Below are 19,357 nucleotides of genomic sequence, written 5' to 3'. Positions count from 1 at the left end.
AAAAGAAAAAAAGTTTGGAAAGAAAAGAAAGAAAATGTGAAAAACAAGAAATCTGCGTATGGCGCAGACGTTTTTAGGTAATACGACATTGTATAAGGAGGTAATAAGAGGTGTATATGTATAGTGTAATGAGTATACTTTTGTGTGTGAAGAGAAGAGGTATAAGAATTGACAAAAATGTTAGTAAGTATTGTATTAATATGGTGTATGGTATGTGATCATTTAGTTTAAAAAACGAATAAAAAGAGATATGATATAGTAGTTTTTTCGAATTTGATTAGAATTTAGTTGGTTTTGATTTTAAGCCATTCACAACTTTTCAGATAATTTATAATACAGAACTCTGTTATACTGCCTTGATCTCCCTAAGGCAAGCAGGAGATAAATGTCATGGTAAAGGAAGTGATCCTAGATTGGGGGTTATGGATTATAAATGACAGCCCAAACTCCATCTGCTATTTAATTTTACCATGAAAAACAATTGTGCTTGGGGTGGTTTTATGTCCTAATTGTCCAAGGCAAAGAAAGGAAATCTGGAGCCTTAAAGCTGTCCATCAGGAATGAACTTCTGGCCTACAAAACTGCCACAAGTCACAGATCACAATCATCTCCACTCAGCCCTGGCTCAAGAATTTGGAGACCTTTTTTGGCTTGGGAGTCAAAAAGGTGTGCACATGCGCATGATAGCATTCACACACGCTGAATAAATAAATGGTGTTAGTTAGTTAGTTAGTTAGTTAGTTAGTTAGTTAGTTAGTTAGTTAGTTAGTTAGTTAGTTAGTTAGATAGTTTATTGATTGATTGGATTTGTATGCCGTCCTTCTCTGTGGACTCGGGGCGGCTCACAACAAACACAAAATAAATAATGAAACAATTTGATCCAATTAATAACAGTTAAAAGACTTAAAAAGCATCCTAAAAAACTAAAAACATTCAATTATCATTCACTCAAATCAATAATTTATTCTAAACACATTCGTTGGTCAGTGGGGAGAGATCTAGTGGCTCCAGGCCTGGCAGCAAGGATGAGTCTTCAAACTTTTTCGGAAAGCAAGGAGGGTGGGGGCAGTGCAAATTTTTGGGGGAGCTGGTTCCAGAGGGCCGGGGCCTCCACAGAGAAGGCTCTTCCCTTAGGCCCTGGCAGCTGACATTGTCTGGTTGACTGGACTCTGAGAAGACCAACTCTGTGGGACCTCACAGATTCATGCGGCAGAGTTGCCCAATGCTGGCTCACCTCGCCTTTTATCATGGACATAATATACGTGACCACACCCATAATGCAATGCTGTCCCCCACACATGCGCACAACCCCCATTCTGCCCCCCCTCATGCATGTGCATAGGCCTCACTGAAGCTTCTGGACTTCCAGTAGTCCTGTTGGGCTGTTTTTTCTTCTCCCCAGACTTCAGGAGGCTTTCCTGAACTCTGGGGATGGCGAAAAATGGCCCAACCAGAAGTTTGTTTCCAAATTTCCGGTTAGGCCATTGGGCCATTTTTCACTGTCCCCAGGCTTCAGGAAAATCTCCTGAACCCTGAGGAGAGGGAAAAATAGCCCAACAGGACTACCGGAAGTCCAGAAGCTTCAGTGAGGCCTAGGCCAGTGTTTCCCAACCTTGGCAACTTGAAGATATCTGGACTTCAAATCCCAGAATTCCCCAGCCAGCATTTGCTGGCTGGGGAATTCTGGGAGTTGAAGTCCAAATATCTTCAAGTTGTCAAGGTTAGGAAACACTGGCCTAGGCCTCACTGAATGGAAGGGGGCAGCACAGGGGTTGTTCGCATGCGTGGGGGAGAGCATTGCATTATGGGTGTGGTCACGCACATTATGTCCATAATAAAAGTGTCAAATGTGTCAGGTATGCCACTATTAAGGATTGGCAATCTTTTCTGGCTGATAGGTACGTTCAAAAATATGAGAAATGGTGGGTTTTTTCCCAAGAAGGAAGCTGAAGAAGAAATATAGATATATACCCACTAAAACCCTCATTGTATATTGGACAAAATAAATAAATAAATAAATAAATAAATAAAAATTTCCCCAATCTCTGTACCTTCTACGTCATTCTGAAGCTTCTTTGTCCACCTCAGTTGACATGTGACTTTTCATGGAACAGTGGATTATTCTCTTCCAAAAAGTGTGCAGCCAATAAATTTAGCAAACAGACAAATGAATAAGTACCCAAGGTTTTTTATTTTTTTATTTTTCGCAATTAAAGTAATTTAAAAAAAATAAAATATTTGAGGCTATTACATCATCCTGGAAATTATCAGAAGAAACAGTGTTGCTTATGGACCCTTTGTCGACTATTTCGACACAACTGCTACAGGAAGATGGTCTAAACTAAAGAAGTGCTTTCTTTTCCTGTTTCTTCCTCCTCCCCCCCACCATCTTTTTCAATCTTCTTCCCCATTCATCATCCTGCTGTCTCCTAACTACCCTGGCATTATATAGAGCATACAAATAAGAGAGGCAGGATGTGCTGTAAGAGCACTCATTATTCCCATTAATGCTTTTACTAGAAGAAGCCATTTCCTCTGTATCAATAATGTATACATGCGCATTCAAAATCCAAAATGAAGAAGGGGTTTAAAGGTGCTGCATCCGCACTGAAGCTAAAGCCTTTATGTTCATTAGAACTGATTTATGCAAGGCCTTTGAAAAGGAATCACTCCATTGAGCAATTTTCCTCAGCTCCAGTCTCCTCCAGAAGCGGATTATATTAGATGTAAATCAGGATATGGGTGAGAGAAAGTTCACCACATTGAAGACTTAAGTGGGCTTTCCCATCTCTCCGGTCCAGAGAGGTTTAGAAAGCAGCATCATGTTAATGATCTAGTCTACTTTCTAGAACTATTTGTGTAACAGAGTAACAGTGTTGGGAGGGACCTTGGAGGTCTTCTAGTCTAACCCGCTACTGAGGCAGGAAACCCTATACAATTTCAAACAAGTGGTTGTCCAGTGTTTAAAACCTCCAAGGTTAGAATACTCACAGCTTCTGGAGGCAAGTCGTTCCACTGATTAATTGTTCTAACTGCCAGGAAATTTCTCCTTAGTTCTAGGTTGCTTCTCTCCTTGATTAGTTTCCACCCATTGTTTCTTGTCCTGCCCTAAGGAGCTTTGGAGAATAGCTTGACTCCCTCTTCTTTGTGACAGCCCCTGAGATATTGAAAGACTGCTATTATATCACTCCTACTCCCTCTTTTCCAGGAACTAGACGTATTTATTTATTTTATTTATTCATTTGTCCATAGGAAGAAAAATAGACATGTAGTAATATATATAAGGGTAAAAGTGAACTCATAGGAGAGGATATATGAAAGGAAGAAAATATATATGAAAAGCGAGAGAAAGGAAAGACAATTGGACAGGGGACGAAAGGCACACCGGTGCACTTATGTACGCCCCTTACTGGCCTCTTAGGAACCTGGAGAGGTCAATCGTGGAGAGTCTAAGGGACAAATGTTGGGGGTTAGGGGTGGAGACGATTGAGTCCGGTAATGAGTTGCACGCTTCGATAACTCGATTGTTGAAATCATATTTTTTACAGTCAAGTTTGGAGCGGTTCGTATTAAGTTTGAATCTGTTGCGTGCTCTTGTGTTGTTGCTGTTGAAACTGAAGTAGTCATTGACCGGTAGGATGTTGCAGCATATGATCTTGTGGGCAATACTCAAATCATGTTTTAGGCACCGCAGTTCTAGGCTATCTAGGCCCAGGATTGTTAGTCTATTTTCATAGGATATTCTGTTTCGAGTGGAGAAGTGAAGGGCTCTTCTGGTGAAATACCTTTGGACATTTTCAAGGGTGTTGATGTCTGAGATGTGGTATGAGTTCCAGACAGATGAGCAGTAGTCCAGGATGGGTCTGGCAAAAGTTTTGTAGGCTCTTGTGAGTAGTGTGAGATTGCCTGAGCAGAAGCTGCGTAGGATCAGGTTAACAATTCTAGAAGCTTTTTTGGCGATATTGTTGCAGTGTTAAAGTTGTATTTGTATGTATGTGTTTATGACATTTTTTAACCTAATAAATTGATGTTAGACTGTTACCCAAGCAGCAGTCTATCCTCCATACTAACCTACCCAGGGTTCATTCTCTGGGGAATCCATAGTATGATACCATGGTCTTTCGAGAATGATGGATGCCAATGCAAATTGCTGTTGGGCTAGATTGCAGAGTTAAGGCTTGGCTTTTAGCTAAAACTAGATCATCCCTAGATAGATTTTATTCTATAAAATAAACATAGCATATTTGCTGTGCACTGAACATCATTACTGGATGGATGGCTTGGCATTTCTCAACCACAGTCATCAATCTCCATTTGCCAAGATTTCAGTATTCGCACTGCAACATCCACAAAGCCTCACACAGTGATACCCCAAATTTCTCCAGATTTGGAAATGCAAGAAAAAAAACACCTCTCCATTAAAAAAAAGGTTTAATTTAAGTGTGGGCATCCCAAGTGACATTTGCAGAGTGGTTGATACCCACTCTGCAAATATGCAGGTATGGCATTTGTTAGTCCTTTGTTAACAATGCTTATAGTAAATTCAGTTTTCCTGTTTAGGAAAAATTAATCAACTTACATAACTGAGTTTACTGAATCCAGGGAAGCATTTAATTGAGAATCTGCAGTTATTTCAAACAGGAGTGGGCGACCTATGAGCTTCATGAGATTTCAAATGCTTCTCCCTTAACACGTTTTGTTGGAGTTTTTTTGGCAGTCATTTTCTGAATATTTTGAGCAGGAAACGAAACTGTCAGAGAGATTTAACACATCTAAAAAAAGTATTTTTTTTTTTTAAAAAAATAATCTACATCTTGAGGGCTCTCCCCCAGAATCTGAGCGATGCCAAGCCCATGGATTTTAACAGTTCTTGGCAGGCACAATGCTTGACAATTGCAGTGGGATAAATGTGTAACATTTTCCTGGTGCCATCCTGAAAATCTCCAAGCATATGCCACCGAGACGGGAGATAAAATAACTCTAACGTGCAGTAGTTAGAAGAGGTTTTCCTGGACATCCGTTTTGAGAAGAACAGCTTCCACATTTGATATGCCATTGTTTAGCAGTAATTTTCTGCTGTTGTTGAAATTAGAATGTATCTGACTGTGTAGTAGATGTTTTTTATGATAATGTATTTTAAATTAGTTTTTTAATTTTTTAATATTAGATTTGTATTATATTGTTAATGTTGTGAGCCGCCCGAAGTCTTTGAAGAGGGGCGGCATACAAATCTAATAAATTATTATTATTATTATTATTATTATTATTATTATTATTAATTTATTTAATTTGTATTTCGCCCCTCTCCGTAGACTCGGGGCGGCTCACAACAGTAATAGGAAACAATATATAATACTAATCTAATAATTAAAACTAAAAACCCATAATTTAAAAAACATGCACACAACATACCATACATAAACAGTATAGGCCTGGGGAAGTTATCTCAGTTCCCCCATGCCTGACAGCAGAGGTGGGGTTTAAGCAGTTTACGAAAGGCAAGGAGGGTGGGGGCAAAAGAGACGTCTAGAGAAGCGATGGAGGAAGAGTAGGTCTGAATCCGATCGAACACTTGTAAGAGCTTTTATTAAGACTTACAAAGTGGCGCTCAAGGCGGCAAGATGCGCGTACCATGCCGCCTTGATTGCATCAGCGGAATCCCGCCCGGCCGCTCTGTTTAGGGTGACCCGCTCCCTTCTCAACCAGGGGGGAGTTGGGGAGCCCTTACAGAGTAGTGCCGAGGATTTTAACACGTTTTTCGCTGATAAAGTCGCTCGGATCCGGGCCGATCTCGACTCCAATTGTGTAACAGAGTCGACTGACAACGAGTCAGTCGAGGTGACTGGGGCACGTACTTGTCCACCTGTCTGGGAAGAGTTTGATCTGGTGACACCTGATGAAGTGGACAAGGCCATCGGAGCTGTGAGTTCCGCCACCTGTTTACTGGATCCGTGTCCCTCCTGGTTGGTTTCGGCCAGCAGGGAGGTGACACGGAGCTGGGCCCAGGAGATTACCAACGCTTCCTTGGGGAGGGGAGTTTTTCCATCACTCTATAAAGAAGCGCTCGTGCGCCCCCTCCTCAAGAAGCCCTCCCTGGACCCAGCTGTGCTTAATAACTATCGTCCAGTCTCCAACCTTCCCTTTATGGGGAAGGTTGTCGAGAAGGTGGTGGCACTCCAGCTCCAGCGGTCCTTGGAAGAAGCCGATTATCTAGGTCCCCAGCAGTCGGGTTTCAGGGCCGGTTACAGCACGGAAACCGCTTTGGTCGCGTTGATGGATGATCTCTGGCGGGCCCGGGACAGGGGTTTATCCTCTGTCCTGGTGCTCCTTGACCTCTCAGCGGCTTTCGATACCATCGACCATGGTATCCTTCTGCACCGGCTGGAGGGGTTGGGAGTGGGAGGCACTGTCCTTCAGTGGTTCTCCTCCTACCTCTCTGGCCGGTCGCAGTCGGTGTTAGTGGGGGGCCAGAGGTCGACTCCTAGGTTTCTCCCTTGTGGGGTGCCTCAGGGGTCGGTCCTCTCCCCCCTGCTATTCAACATCTACATGAAACCGCTGGGCGAGATCATCCAAGGACATGGGGTGAGGTATCATCAATATGCGGATGATACCCAGCTTTACATCTCCACCCCATGCCCAGTCAACGAAGCGGTGGAAGTGATGTGCCGGTGCCTGGAGGCTGTTGGGGCCTGGATGGGTGTCAACAGACTCAAGCTCAACCCGGATAAGACGGAGTGGCTGTGGGTTCTGCCTCCCAAGGACAATCCCATCTGTCCGTCCATCACCCTGGGGGGGGAATTATTGACCCCCTCAGAGAGGGTCCGCAACTTGGGCGTCCTCCTCGATCCACAGCTCACATTAGAACAACATCTTTCAGCTGTGGCGAGGGGGGCGTTTGCCCAGGTTCGCCTGGTGCACCAGTTGCGGCCCTATCTGGACCGGGACTCATTGCTCACAGTCACTCATGCCCTCATCACCTCGAGATTCGACTACTGTAATGCTCTCTACATGGGGCTACCTTTGAAAAGTGTTCGGAAACTTCAGATCGTGCAAAATGCAGCTGCGAGAGCAGTCATGGGCCTACCTAGGTATGCCCATGTTTCACCATCACTCCGCAGTCTGCATTGGTTGCCGATCAATTTCCGGTCACAATTCAAAGTGTTGGTTATGACCTTTAAAGCCCTTCATGGCATCGGACCAGAATATCTCCGAGACCGCCTCCTGCCGCACGAATCCCAGCGACCGATTAGGTCCCACAGAGTGGGCCTTCTCCGGGTCCCGTCAACTAAACAATGTCGGTTGGCGGGCCCCAGGGGAAGAGCCTTCTCTGTGGCGGCCCCGGCCCTCTGGAACCAACTCCCCCCGGAGATTAGAACTGCCCCTACTCTTCCTGCCTTCCGTAAACTCCTTAAAACCCACCTTTGCCGGCAGGCATGGGGGAACTGAAACATCTCCCCCGGGCACGTTTAATTTATGCATGGTATGTCTGTGTGTGTGACTGTTAGCATATGGGGTTTTTTAAATATTTAAATATCTTAAATCTGTCTGATTGCTTATGATTTGTTTTTTACATGTTGTGAGCCGCCCCGAGTCTTCGGAGAGGGGCGGCATACAAATCTAAGTAATAAATAAATAAATAAATAAATAATCTCAGGGGGGAACTGGTTCCAGAGGGTCGGGGCCGCCACAGAGAAGGCTCTTCCCCTGGGACCCGCCAAATGACATTGTTTAGTCGATGGGACCTGGAAAAGGCCAACTCTGTGGGACCTAATCGATTGCTGGGATTCGTGCGGCAGAAGGCGGTCCCGGAGATATTCTGGTTATTATTATTATTTATTATTATTATTATTATTATTATTATTATTATTATTATTATTATTATTATTTATCTGAGCTGTCTTTTCCTTGTCTTTTTTGACTTACAGCAGTTAAAAGCTTATCCTTCTAAAGCAGATGACATGGTTTTATATTATAGGCCAGGGGTATCAAACTTAAAGCCCAGGGGCTGGATCTGATCCACAGGGTACTTAGATTTCCCACCCTGGAAACAGTGAAGGACTGGCCTGTGAAAACGGAGCTCTGTTTTCTCCCGAGCTCCATTTTTGCTGGCAGAGCACTTGCCCAAAACGGAGCGCTAGCAGAGCACTCAGGCCACCACAAGTGTCCTTGACATGAGTGACATCAAGCTGACCATGCCTGGCCAGGTCAAACACAACACTGATGAAGCCCTCAATCAAATTGAGATTGACACCCCAGTTCTAGGCTGTACTTTGCCATTTTTTTAAGCGTTGCTTTTAAAAAATAAAACTGTCATCTGCTGAGGACATTTATTAAATAGCATGATTTCAGCCTTCCCTTATTTTTCCAGGTGATGATAGGATTTTGTGAGAAGTTCTCTTTTCAGTGTTAATTTACTGTACATTTCTTCGGAGGTAACTACCAATTCAAATGTAATAATTTTTTCCTCCCTTTTTTCTCAGTTAGTTAGTTAGTTAGTTAGTTAGTTAGTTAGTTCGTTCGTTCGTTCGTTCGTTCGTTCGTTCGTTCATTCATTCATTGGACTTATATGCCGTCCCTCTCAGAGGACTCGTTGCAGTTGCCTTCTATTTTTTTTTTTTTAGGCTTGGTGCCCCTAAAAATGCAGACTTTGTTTTTTCTTTTAAAATAAAAATGATTACGTTGCAGCAAAATAAAACGGCAGACATCTGTTTTAAGTTTTCCAGTTGATGGGAAGTCAGGGAATGTAACCTATTCATACCTGTATAAAAGAATTTAGAATCCTGCCAGGACTTCATTATATCTAGCATTTCGTAGATTTACTTGACATTGTATGCCATATGCTAAATACTGTATATAATAAGTGGGAAATGCCTATTGTTGCAGCTAGTGAAGGGGAGAAAAGAAAAAACTTTGAATGGGATAAGGTTTTTTTAAAATAAGGTTTTTTTAAAATGAGGTATAAAATGGGATAAGGTTTTTTACACATTTAAAATGAGATCCCTTCTGAGTTTCATACTGGCTTTCCCTAATAACCTGCTTGTTCTTCAAGGCTTTGGTTTAATGTAGGGGAGGCCTTGGTAGTTGTGTGTTTGTTGTTGTTGTTATTGCTACGTAGAGGGCAGGATTATTTTCCTTTTCTTTTTAAACTTATATTTTGAGCCTACTCCACCAGCTGGAACTGGGTGGTGCCTAAATGGAATCAAATCAGTAAATAAAGAAATAAAAATGTGTTTCTATTTCCTAGGTAACTATTATGGAACACCCAAACCTCCCAGCCAATCCCTCAGTGGGAAAGTGAATAATGCTGATGCTTTGCAAAATCTCCCCTCGAGTTCCAAGCAGACGACTCCCAAACGAACCAAGTCCTACAATGATATGCAAAATGCTGGTTTAGTACATGCAGAGAATGAAGAGGATGACACACCTGAAATGAACAGTAGCTTTACAGGTAAATCAATTCATTCTCATTTTCTCTCATTCTTCTCTCCCTCCCTTCCTCCATCTCTCTCCCTCCTTCCTTCCCTCTCTCCCTCCCTTCTCCACACTATTTCTCACTCCCTCTCTCCCTCATACTCTCTTTCTCTTCCCCCTGATTAATTGGAAGATCAGGAGAATCATGATCCACAGTAAAACAGTATTTTCTGCATAAGATAATTCCTGGGATTGATGGCATTCTGTTAACAGTAAGATTTTTTTTTTTTCAAATTTAAGATGTACATTGCAGCTTTTAGGGGAGTAATCAGAACAATCCCAAGGAAGCAATCTATTAATTTTTGAGTTTAAGCTACCAGATGGGGTCATCCAAGGCTATTACCCTGGTTAGAATTTGGCTCCTAAGTAATAATCCTGCGTATTTCCTACTTAATAGTATGTTATTTAATATATCAGGTTAGTTTTTGTTGTCCTTGGTGGCTTTAAAACATGTACATTTCAACTCAGAATTCCACAGAGTTCCCTAGCCAGCGTTGCTGGGGAATCAAAGTAATTGCATTATTGCAATTAGACAAGCATCAGAGTAATGTATTAACTGTAATGTGTGGCAAGACATATAAGACAACAACACTGACAGATTGGAAAAGATAGTTGTTGCTAACAGCAATTCTTTTCTTTAAAAAAAATCACCTGATGAAGCATAATTGGAACTTCTACATCTTATTTCAAAGAGGACAGCTTTTGGGGAAAATAGAAACATAGAAGACTGGCGGCAGAAAAAGATCTCATGATCCATTTAGTCTGCCCTTATACTATTTTTTATATTTTATCTTAGGATGTATATGTGTTTATCCCAGCCATGTTTAAATTCAGTTACTGTGGATTTATCTACCACGTCTGCTGGAAGTTTGTTCCAAGGATCTACTACTCTTTCACTAAAATAATATTTTCTCATGTTGCTTTTGATCTTTCCCCCAACTAACTTCAGATTGTGTCCCCTTGTTCTTGTGTTCACTTTCCTATTAAAAACACTTCCCTCCTGGACCTTATTTAACCCTTTGACATATTTAAATGTTTCGATCATGTCCCCCCTTTTCCTTCTGTCCTCCTATAGATAGATAAAAATGCCAAATCCAGTCTAAACATCTGACTGAATATACAACCAATCATCACCACCACCACCACCACTATCATCACAATAACAGTAAAGTGGCCAAATAATAGTAAGAGACAAAATATAGAATAGAAAAGAGATTTGACAAGGCAAAGTGTTACATGGTCAATATATAGAACAACTAGCAAGCAAATCAGATTTTTTAAAAATCTGACAATAGCTAAAAGCAGGAAAATTGAAGAAACAGACACAGGGACTGATTCTGGTTTCACAAGAACAAGCCCTAAGAAAAAAATGCATACAAAGCCAGAATTGAGAAGACAACAATAGACAGCAAATGCCCCCTCTTCAAAGAAACTGAAGAAGCTATGGGCCACCTGGCTACTTGCTGCAAGATCACACAGATCGACTATAAACAACAGAATGTCAAAGTAGCAACAATGGTGCATTCAAATATCTGCAGGAGATGCAATTTACTTGTAAGCAAGAACTGTTGGAACCACAAATTAGAGTACATAAAGCTCTCGGCTTGCAACTGGTCACTTAGCAATCGTTTGAAGTTACTGCAGACCTCTTCAAAGGACTTACAACTTGGTTCCAAAGTTTCCACAGCTAGCTTTCTTTCCCAACAGTCACATGCCCTCCACATGTCAGGAGCTCAACAGACAGCCTGCATGTGCAGCCATTTGTTTGATAATAATAAAAACAATAACAGAGTTGGAAGGGACCTGGGAGGTTTTCTAGTCCAACCCCCTGCTTAGGTAGGAAACCCTACACTACTTCAGACAAATGGTTATCCAAAATCTTCTTTAAAACTTCCAGTGTTGGAGCATTCACAACTTCTGGAGGCAAATTTGGAATACTGTGTTCAGTTCTAGAGACCTCACCTACAAAAAGATATTGACAAAATTGAACGGGTCCAAAGACTGGCTACAAGAATGGTGGAAGGTCTTAAGCATAAAACGTATCAGGAAAGACTTCATGAACTCAATCTGTATAGTCTGGAGGACAGAAGGGAAAGGGGGGACATGATCGAAACATTTAAATATGTTAAAGGGTTAAATAAGGTCCAGGAGGGAAGTGTTTTTAATAGGAAAGTGAACACAAGAACGAGGGGACACAATCTGAAGTTAGTTGGGGTTAAGATCAAAAGCAACATGAGAAAATATTATTTTACTGAAAGAGTAGTAGATCCTTGGAACAAACTTCCAGCAGACAAGGTTGGTAAATCCACAGTAACTGAATTTAAAAATGCCTGGGATAAACATATATCCATCCTAAGATAAAATACAGAAAATTGTATAAGGGCAGACTAGATGGACCATGAGGTCGTTTTCTGCCGTCAGTCTTCTATGTTTCTATGTTTCAAGCCGTTCCACTGATTAATTGTTCAAACTGTCAGGAAATTTCTCCCTAGTTCTAAGTTGCTTTTCTCCTTGTTTAGTGTTCAGCCATTTTGTGGTAACCCATCATCACATGACTGCATTTTCACACGAATGTTGCTGAAAGCTGCTATTTATTTCAACCCGGCCCATAGCAAACCTTTGTTTCACTTAATGACCGTTGCTTGGTCAGGCGGGTAACTGATTTTAGAACCATCAGACCTTATGATTGGTAGGCTCCATTACGGCCAGTAAGAATTCACAGAGTTGGCCTCCTCCAGGTCCCGTTGACTAAGCAATGCAGGTTGGCGGGGACGCAGGGGAGGGCCTTCTCTGTGGCTGCCCCAGCTCTATGTAACCAACTACAAACCCACCCACCCCGACATCCGTACTGCTCCCACACTACTGGCCTTCCGTAAGGCCACGAAGACCTGGCTGTGCCGGCAGGCCTGGGGGCCATGAATTGTACATCTTTCAAGGACAAACTGTATGAATGGTGTGTATGCATGTGATTATGTCTTTTTTTATAATAAATGGGTTTTATCATGGGGTTAGTTTTAGGTATTATATTCGACTTCTCTTATTGCTTTATATCTTTTGTATTTGTATTATTATTTTGTAAGCCGCCCTGAGTCCTTCGGGATTGGGCAGCATAGAAGTCAAATAGGTAGGTAGGTAGGTGGGTGGGTGGGTGGGTGGGTGGGTGGGTGGATGGATGGATGGATGGATAGATAGATAGATAGATAGATAGATAGATAGATAGATAGATAGATAGATAGATAGATAGAGACCCTTAGCTACTATGGTTTTTTATGTATGGTTTGTTAGGTTGTGTGTTTGTTTTTTATAATAAGGGTTTTAAATTGTTCTTTTAACATTAGATTTGTACATTATGTATTGTTGTTGTGAGCCGCTCTGAGTCCTCGTAGAGGGACGGCATACAAATCTAATAAATTATTATTATTATTATGATAGATAGATAGACAGACAGACAGACAGACAGACAGACAGATAGACTGACTTTAGAATTCAATCAGACAAGTATCTGCTACATAATACTTCAGACTTAACAATTGTTGATAAGTAGGTAAAGAAAAAAAAATCTGGATAGTGAACATTGCAATAGCTGGAGACATCAGAATTCCAAATTGCTGCATATCCCTACAAGAGCCACGGTGGCGCAGTGGTTAGAGTGCAGCACTGCAAGCTACTGTACTTCTGATGATTGCTGGCTGCCTGCAATCTGGCAGTTCAAATCTCACCAGACTCCAGGTTGAATCAGCCTTCAATCTTTCCGAGGTGGGTAAAATGAGACCCCAGATTGTTGTGGGCAATAGGTTGATTCTGTAAAACACTTATTAAGAGAGAGCTGTAAAGCACTGTAAAGCGGTATGCAAGTCTAATAAGTGCTGACCAATGAATGCTTTAGTTTGATTGTTGAATGAATGAATGATATTGATAGTTTTTTTAATTAGAATTTTAAAGATTGTTTTTAATGTATTCATTGGATTGTTATTATTGTTCTTGTTTTTTCTGTACCTGCTGTGAGCCGCCCCGAGTCCCCAGAGAGGAGCGGCATACAAATACAATTAAATCTAAATCTATTGCTGTTGCTGTTCCAAGTAATAATCTCTTATATGTAATTTTGTGTGGTGTTCTTTTACAGCAGACTCCGGTGAACAAGACGAGCACAATATACACAGCATAAGAGATGCAGCTGTCCCCTCTCTGAATAGTAGCATCACCATTGTTCCCACCACGGAACCATCTGAGAAGCTCCCTCAATACCTACCTCCTTGTGCAGAGGAAAACTTGGGTCCTCTGCCTGAAAACTGGGAGATGGCTTATACGGAGAACGGAGAAGTCTACTTTATAGAGTAAAGTGTATTTTCATTTCTTGCTTAACCTTTAGGTTCCATAAACCTCTCTGGGCTTTTTTCTATGGAGATTATCAGTCATCCAGGTCATGGTTGTCCCAAAGGTACCTTTTTCAAGAGACAACTGGACTTCTTGCTGAAAAGCTGAAGAAACCTCTTGGATGAGAAGCGAAATGTCTTCAAAGAAAAGCCATAAAATCCAGTTGCCTCTTTAAAAAGCACCTTTGGTACTCTCTGGGTTTTCTGAGCATGGAGAGAAATTCTGGAGAAGGATTGAAAGTTCATTCATTTCTGAAGACAATAAACAATGAACTTTTATCTGGCTTAACTTTATAAAAGTTTAGCCTTGTAAGTGGTCCCCATCCAGTGAAGGGCTACCACAATGTTTACTACACCACTGTGGGTGTGGCTTGTGCAGGACGCCCTGCATTTTCTTTCAACATCTCTCTATGCAAATTGGGTGCTTTGGGGTGGAGCTCCATTTTCGCTAGCCCACTGCGTTCCCCCTCGTCTGGGCAGTAGCCCACCCCTGTCCCCATCTCAAGCTCTGAAGTTATAATAATCAGAACAGAACTTAAAGGGACCTTGGAGGTCTTCTAGACCAGTGTTTCCCAACCTTGGCAACTTGAAGATATTTGGACTTCGACACCCAGAATTCCCCAGCCAGCAAATGCTGGCTGGGGAATTCTGGGAGTTGAAGTCCAAATATCTTCAACTTGCCAAGGTTGGGAAACACTGTTCTAGACCAACCTCCTGCTCAATCAAAAGACCCTATGCCAGTGATGGTGAACCTTTTTTGGTTTGCATGCCAAAAGGGTGGGGGTGGGTGTGCTAGCATGGCTGCACATGCTCACACCCCTTTCCCCCCATGCATGTGCAACACAACCAGCTTCCCCCACGCATGTGCAGAATCCCCCCTGTCCCCGCACATACGCACCCGCCTCACTGAAGCCTGGAACATGAAAAAATGAGCAAACCAGAAGTTCAGAAAATGCACTTCCGGTTTGCTCATTGTGCTATTTTTTGCACTCCGGGGCTTCAGGAAGCTTTCCTGAACTTTCCGGAGTGCAAAAAAACAGCACAGTGGTCAAACCAAAAGTATGCGTTCCGAACTTCCAGTTTGTCCATTGGGTTGGGGTTTTTTGCACTCTGGGGCTTCAGGAAGCTTCCGGAGGTTGAAACGGCCTTTCCCAAGCCTGAAAATCAGCTGGCCAGAGCTAACATGGAAGCAATGGATGGAAACTGACCAAGGAGAGATTCAACCTGGAAATAAGGAAGAACTTTGTGACGGTGAGAGCGATCAACCAGTGGAACAGCCTGCCAACAGAGGTTGTGAACACCCCATCACTTGACACATTCAAAATAAAATTGGACTGCCATCTGGTTGGGGTGGTGTAGGATTTCCTGCTTGAGTAGGGGGTTGGACCTGATGACCTGCAAGGTCCCTTTCAACTCTAATTAATTAATTTACAAACAAACAAACCTAGGGCAATGTCTCACATGCCCTCTGATATGGCTCCACATGCCACCTATGGCACGCATGCCATAGGTTCGCCATCACGGCCCATACCATATCAGGCACGTCGCTGTCCAGATTTTTCTTAAAAACCTCCAATGAAGGCAACCTGTTCCACTGTTAGGAATCTTCTCCTTAACTCCAGGTTGCTTCTCTCCTTGATTAGTTTCCATCCATTGTTTCTTGTCTTGCTTTCTGGTGCTTTGGAAAATAAGTTGACCCCGCACTTCTTTGTGTAGCCTCCCAAATACTGGAATGCTGTTATCATGTCAACCCTAGTCCCTCTTTTCTTCCCGCAACTCTTCCTCGTAGGTTTTTGTTTCCATGCCTTTAATGATCTTAGTTGCTGGCTTGTTTGTTTTCTGAGAGAAGATTATAGAAGAAAAGAAAGTAAATAAGGAACAATTTGACAATGTCCTGCATGGAGTGATGAGGTTTCCACAGGCATTTAGATGGGGCCAGGCTGATCTTCTACGCTAACAGATATTCCATAGTTATATGCATTGTAATTAGTCCAGAAGCCCTTACTTTTCAACTTTGGAGGCCACTCCCAAATGGAATAATATACTTTCTGTTACAGGCAAGATAAACTAAGCTTGTGATTATAACTAAGGCAAGATTGTTTCTTCCTTGTATGATAATGTTGCTCCTTGGCTATTGGAAGTGCAAACTCCAAGTAGCCTAGGTCTCATGTAGAGGTGGTATTCAGCCGGTTCGGGCGGACTGATAGTAGCGACCTGGCGGTATGCTGTCCTATTTACAGTGGTGGGCTATTAGCAGGAACGCTAAATTGCACTCGCCACCGCAACTTGTAAGTGCTTGTGGGGCCAGCGCGATTTTGCTTCTGCACCTGTGGAGGTAGCAAAATTGCGCACGGAGCCCCAGGCGTGCCCATGTTCTGGCGAGATTTTTTTGCTTCCATGCATGCCAAAACACGGGCGCTCCATGCCCACCGCTGCCTATTTAGGCATGTTTTCAAGCCACCGCATGAGCAAAGTGGATGCCTAGAAGATCGTGTGCACGCATGGAAGCTGCACACACTCACATTTGTGAACCGGTAGGGAAAGTAAGCAAATACCACCTCTGGTCTCAGAGCTTAATGATTCATCCAAACCAAGTGTTTCTCAGTTTAGCAGTTTCAGGGGATAGGCATAAAAGCCTTTGGATCTTTTATTCAACAATTAATCATAGGCTATCAATTCATTCATCAATTCACTGGATTATACTGAATCCAGTAGGGTTTGTTTCAAGCAAATGCACGTAGAGTTTGTTCATGTAGTGAGTTTTCTTCATGTAATGATGATGCTATTGCATAGCACTCTGGCTGCTGATAGAATAAATTAGAAGCTAATTTCTTACTGTATGGTAAGCTATTAAAACATTCGGTAACTGCCTTACAGTCTTTACAATTAATCATCTTTATTTTCTATAATAAACTAATTAGAGGGCGATAAACTAAAAAAAAACCCACTTCACCCTAATTTTTATTTATGAAATATTTAGCCCAGAATTTGCATTGTTCTGCCTCCACAAATATATCCCTCGCCTTCAGTTTGGAAAGTTATTCAAATATTTTACAATTTCCCTTTATGATTTTGAGGTATAAATTTCTTTGTTCCTTGGCAAACCCAGTGTTTCCCATTGTTGTTAGTTTGCTGTGCTTGCTGGACTTCTATGGCTTAGTTTACCAACTGGTGATTAATTGCCCAGAAATGCACAAAAGAATTGAATGGATGGATTCTTCTTGCATTGCAAGGGTGGGTAATGTAGTGTGTGAAATGGTGACCTTCCACTCCAGTTTTCACATCGCTAGTAATGGATAGCCGGGATGTGAATACTCTCCTTTGAAAACAGAACTGTTATTTAATAGTAAGTCTTCAAAGGAACATGTATATTCTCCTTCACATAATGTCGCAGCAGGATTAGATCACTTTGTTGGTTAGATCATTCTTTTGAGATTTGTGGAAGGAACTATGGTATTCTGTTTCAACAATATAGAATTTCTGTGTTTTCCTATTTATTTGTGGATACAGGCAAATGCATTGTGGCTCTTTAAATAGAGGATCGTGAATAATCATAGAGCTCAGCTGGGTTGTAGACACACCAAGAATTAAAATGACATCTTCTTTAAAAGTCATAGGAAACTACAACAGTGATTGGAATGCGAAATAATAAACAGGATTGTACTGTATAGGGCTCACAATCCAATCTTGCAGCCCAAAGAAACAGAATAATAGAAAAGCAAATCAGTAGGCACCTTAGAGGTCTTCTAGTCCAACCCCCTGCTCAAGCAGGAATCCCTATATCCTTTCAGGCAAATGTTTGTCCAATCTCTTCATAAAAACCTGCAGTAATGGAGCACACATAACTTCTTGGGCCAAGCCATTCCATTGATAAATTATCCAAACTGTCAAGAAATTCCTCCTTAGTTCTAGATTGGTTCTCTCCATTTTCTGAAAACAAAAATTATGTTGATGTGGGGTTTTTTTTTATTATGGTTTGTGTTTTTATGAAACTCATTTTTTATTTTTTATTTTTTAATTTGTAGTCATAATACTAAAACAACGTCTTGGCTAGACCCAAGGTGCCTGAACAAACAGCAAAAGCCTCTAGAAGAATGTGAAGATGATGGTAAGACGATCAGTGCTTAAATAATATTTGGGAACTCCATCTTTTCTTATTTTGAAAGTCAGTAGTTTACAATTCAGGCTTGATTCTTTGGCTGTAATCAAACTTTAGTTCTTTAGTCTTCATGGGTTAAAGACAAGTGATCTAAGAATCCCATGTTGGTTTGTAGTCATCTTTAGCAATTGGCTGCCTTGAAGAATTCTTGGGACAAGAGAGTCCCCAGAATATCCCAGCAAGGCCTGAAGTCTTAACACAACTGCTGTATATAAATTTGATTGGCCAATGCTTTTGTAGCTAGTAAAAAACCCTTTAAAAAAAAGACTGGTAGGCCTTTAAGAGTTTCAGAAGGAACTTTGATGACATAATGACATAAGAGAAGGAACACAGGTGGAATTTTTACTGTTCTCACTGCCATTTTCATTTTGTTCTAAGTTTCAACAGTATGATCATATGACAGAACTTAGAGGAGTCGGAGAATTCCATATACAGTATATATATGATTGTTTTCCTGTCCTTGATCTTTATCCAAAGAAATATTCAGTGGAGCTCAGATGTAGGTCAAGGCAAAAGGAGTGAGACAAACATACATCCCTAGCAGCTGCACACAAAGGCCTTGGGTTGGGTGTGTCTTTATAGGAAACAATTCTTTTTTGATGGCAGGGAAGTGGAGGAAGTATATTCATATTTTGTAGGAATTATGAAGCCATGCACCCAGTAAACGCCCACCCTGAAAGCAATTTTGTAAGCAATAAAGATAAAACCACTACCAGCAATAGTAGCAATAAAAAAATAGTACAGTTCATTCTTGATATTAATTAATTTATTATTTATTTATTTATTAGATTTGTATGCCGCCCCTCTCCCTAGACTCGGGGCGGCTCACAGCATACAATAAAACAATTCATAACAAATCTAATAAATTTTAAAAACATTTTAAAACCCCATTATTAAACTAGACGTACACACGGACATACCATACATAAATTGTATAGGCCCGGGGGAGGGGGGGATGCCTCAATTCCCCCATGCCTGACGGCAGAGGTGAGTTTTAAGGAGTTTACGGAAGGCAAGGAGGGTAGGGGCAGTTCTAATCTCCGGGGGGAGCTGGTTCCAGAGAGTGGGGGCCGCCACAGAGAAGGCTCTTCCCCTGGGACCCGGCAGATGACATTATTTAGTCGACGGGACCCGGAAAAGGCCAACTCTGTGGGACCTAATCGGTCGCTGGGATTCGTGCGGCAGAAGGCGGTCCCAGAGATATTCTGGCCCGATGCCATGAAGGGCTTTATAGGTCATAACCAACACTTTGAATTGTGACCAGAAATTGATCGGCAACCAATACAGACTGCAGAGTGTTGGTGAAACATGGGCATACCTAGGGAATTCCATGATTGCTCTCGCAGCTGCATTC

The 19,357-nt window shown here is 41.8% G+C and overlaps 1 protein-coding gene across 14 annotated transcripts in view; it reads left to right on the top strand.

Annotated features, from left to right (window-relative positions):
- The window catches only part of MAGI1 (membrane associated guanylate kinase, WW and PDZ domain containing 1), a 655,279-nt gene that overhangs the window by 479,212 nt on the left and 156,710 nt on the right, over positions 1-19,357 (top strand). For 11 of the 14 annotated variants that reach the window (XM_070738179.1, XM_070738175.1, XM_070738177.1 and 8 more), the window contains 3 exons: positions 9,245-9,448; positions 13,595-13,805; positions 17,870-17,952. In XM_070738179.1, coding sequence (XP_070594280.1) covers positions 9,245-9,448; positions 13,595-13,805; positions 17,870-17,952 — 498 coding nt within the window. The remainder of the gene's footprint in view (positions 1-9,244; positions 9,449-13,594; positions 13,806-17,869; positions 17,953-19,357) is intronic. The other 3 variants (XM_070738178.1, XM_070738171.1, XM_070738168.1) reach the window with 1 other exon arrangement.

The sequence above is a fragment of the Erythrolamprus reginae genome, chromosome 2 (genome assembly GCF_031021105.1).
Source record: "Erythrolamprus reginae isolate rEryReg1 chromosome 2, rEryReg1.hap1, whole genome shotgun sequence".
NCBI lineage: Eukaryota > Metazoa > Chordata > Lepidosauria > Squamata > Dipsadidae > Erythrolamprus > Erythrolamprus reginae.
Note: the sequence above shows the minus strand (reverse complement) of the source record. Positions and strands in the feature narration are given on the sequence as shown.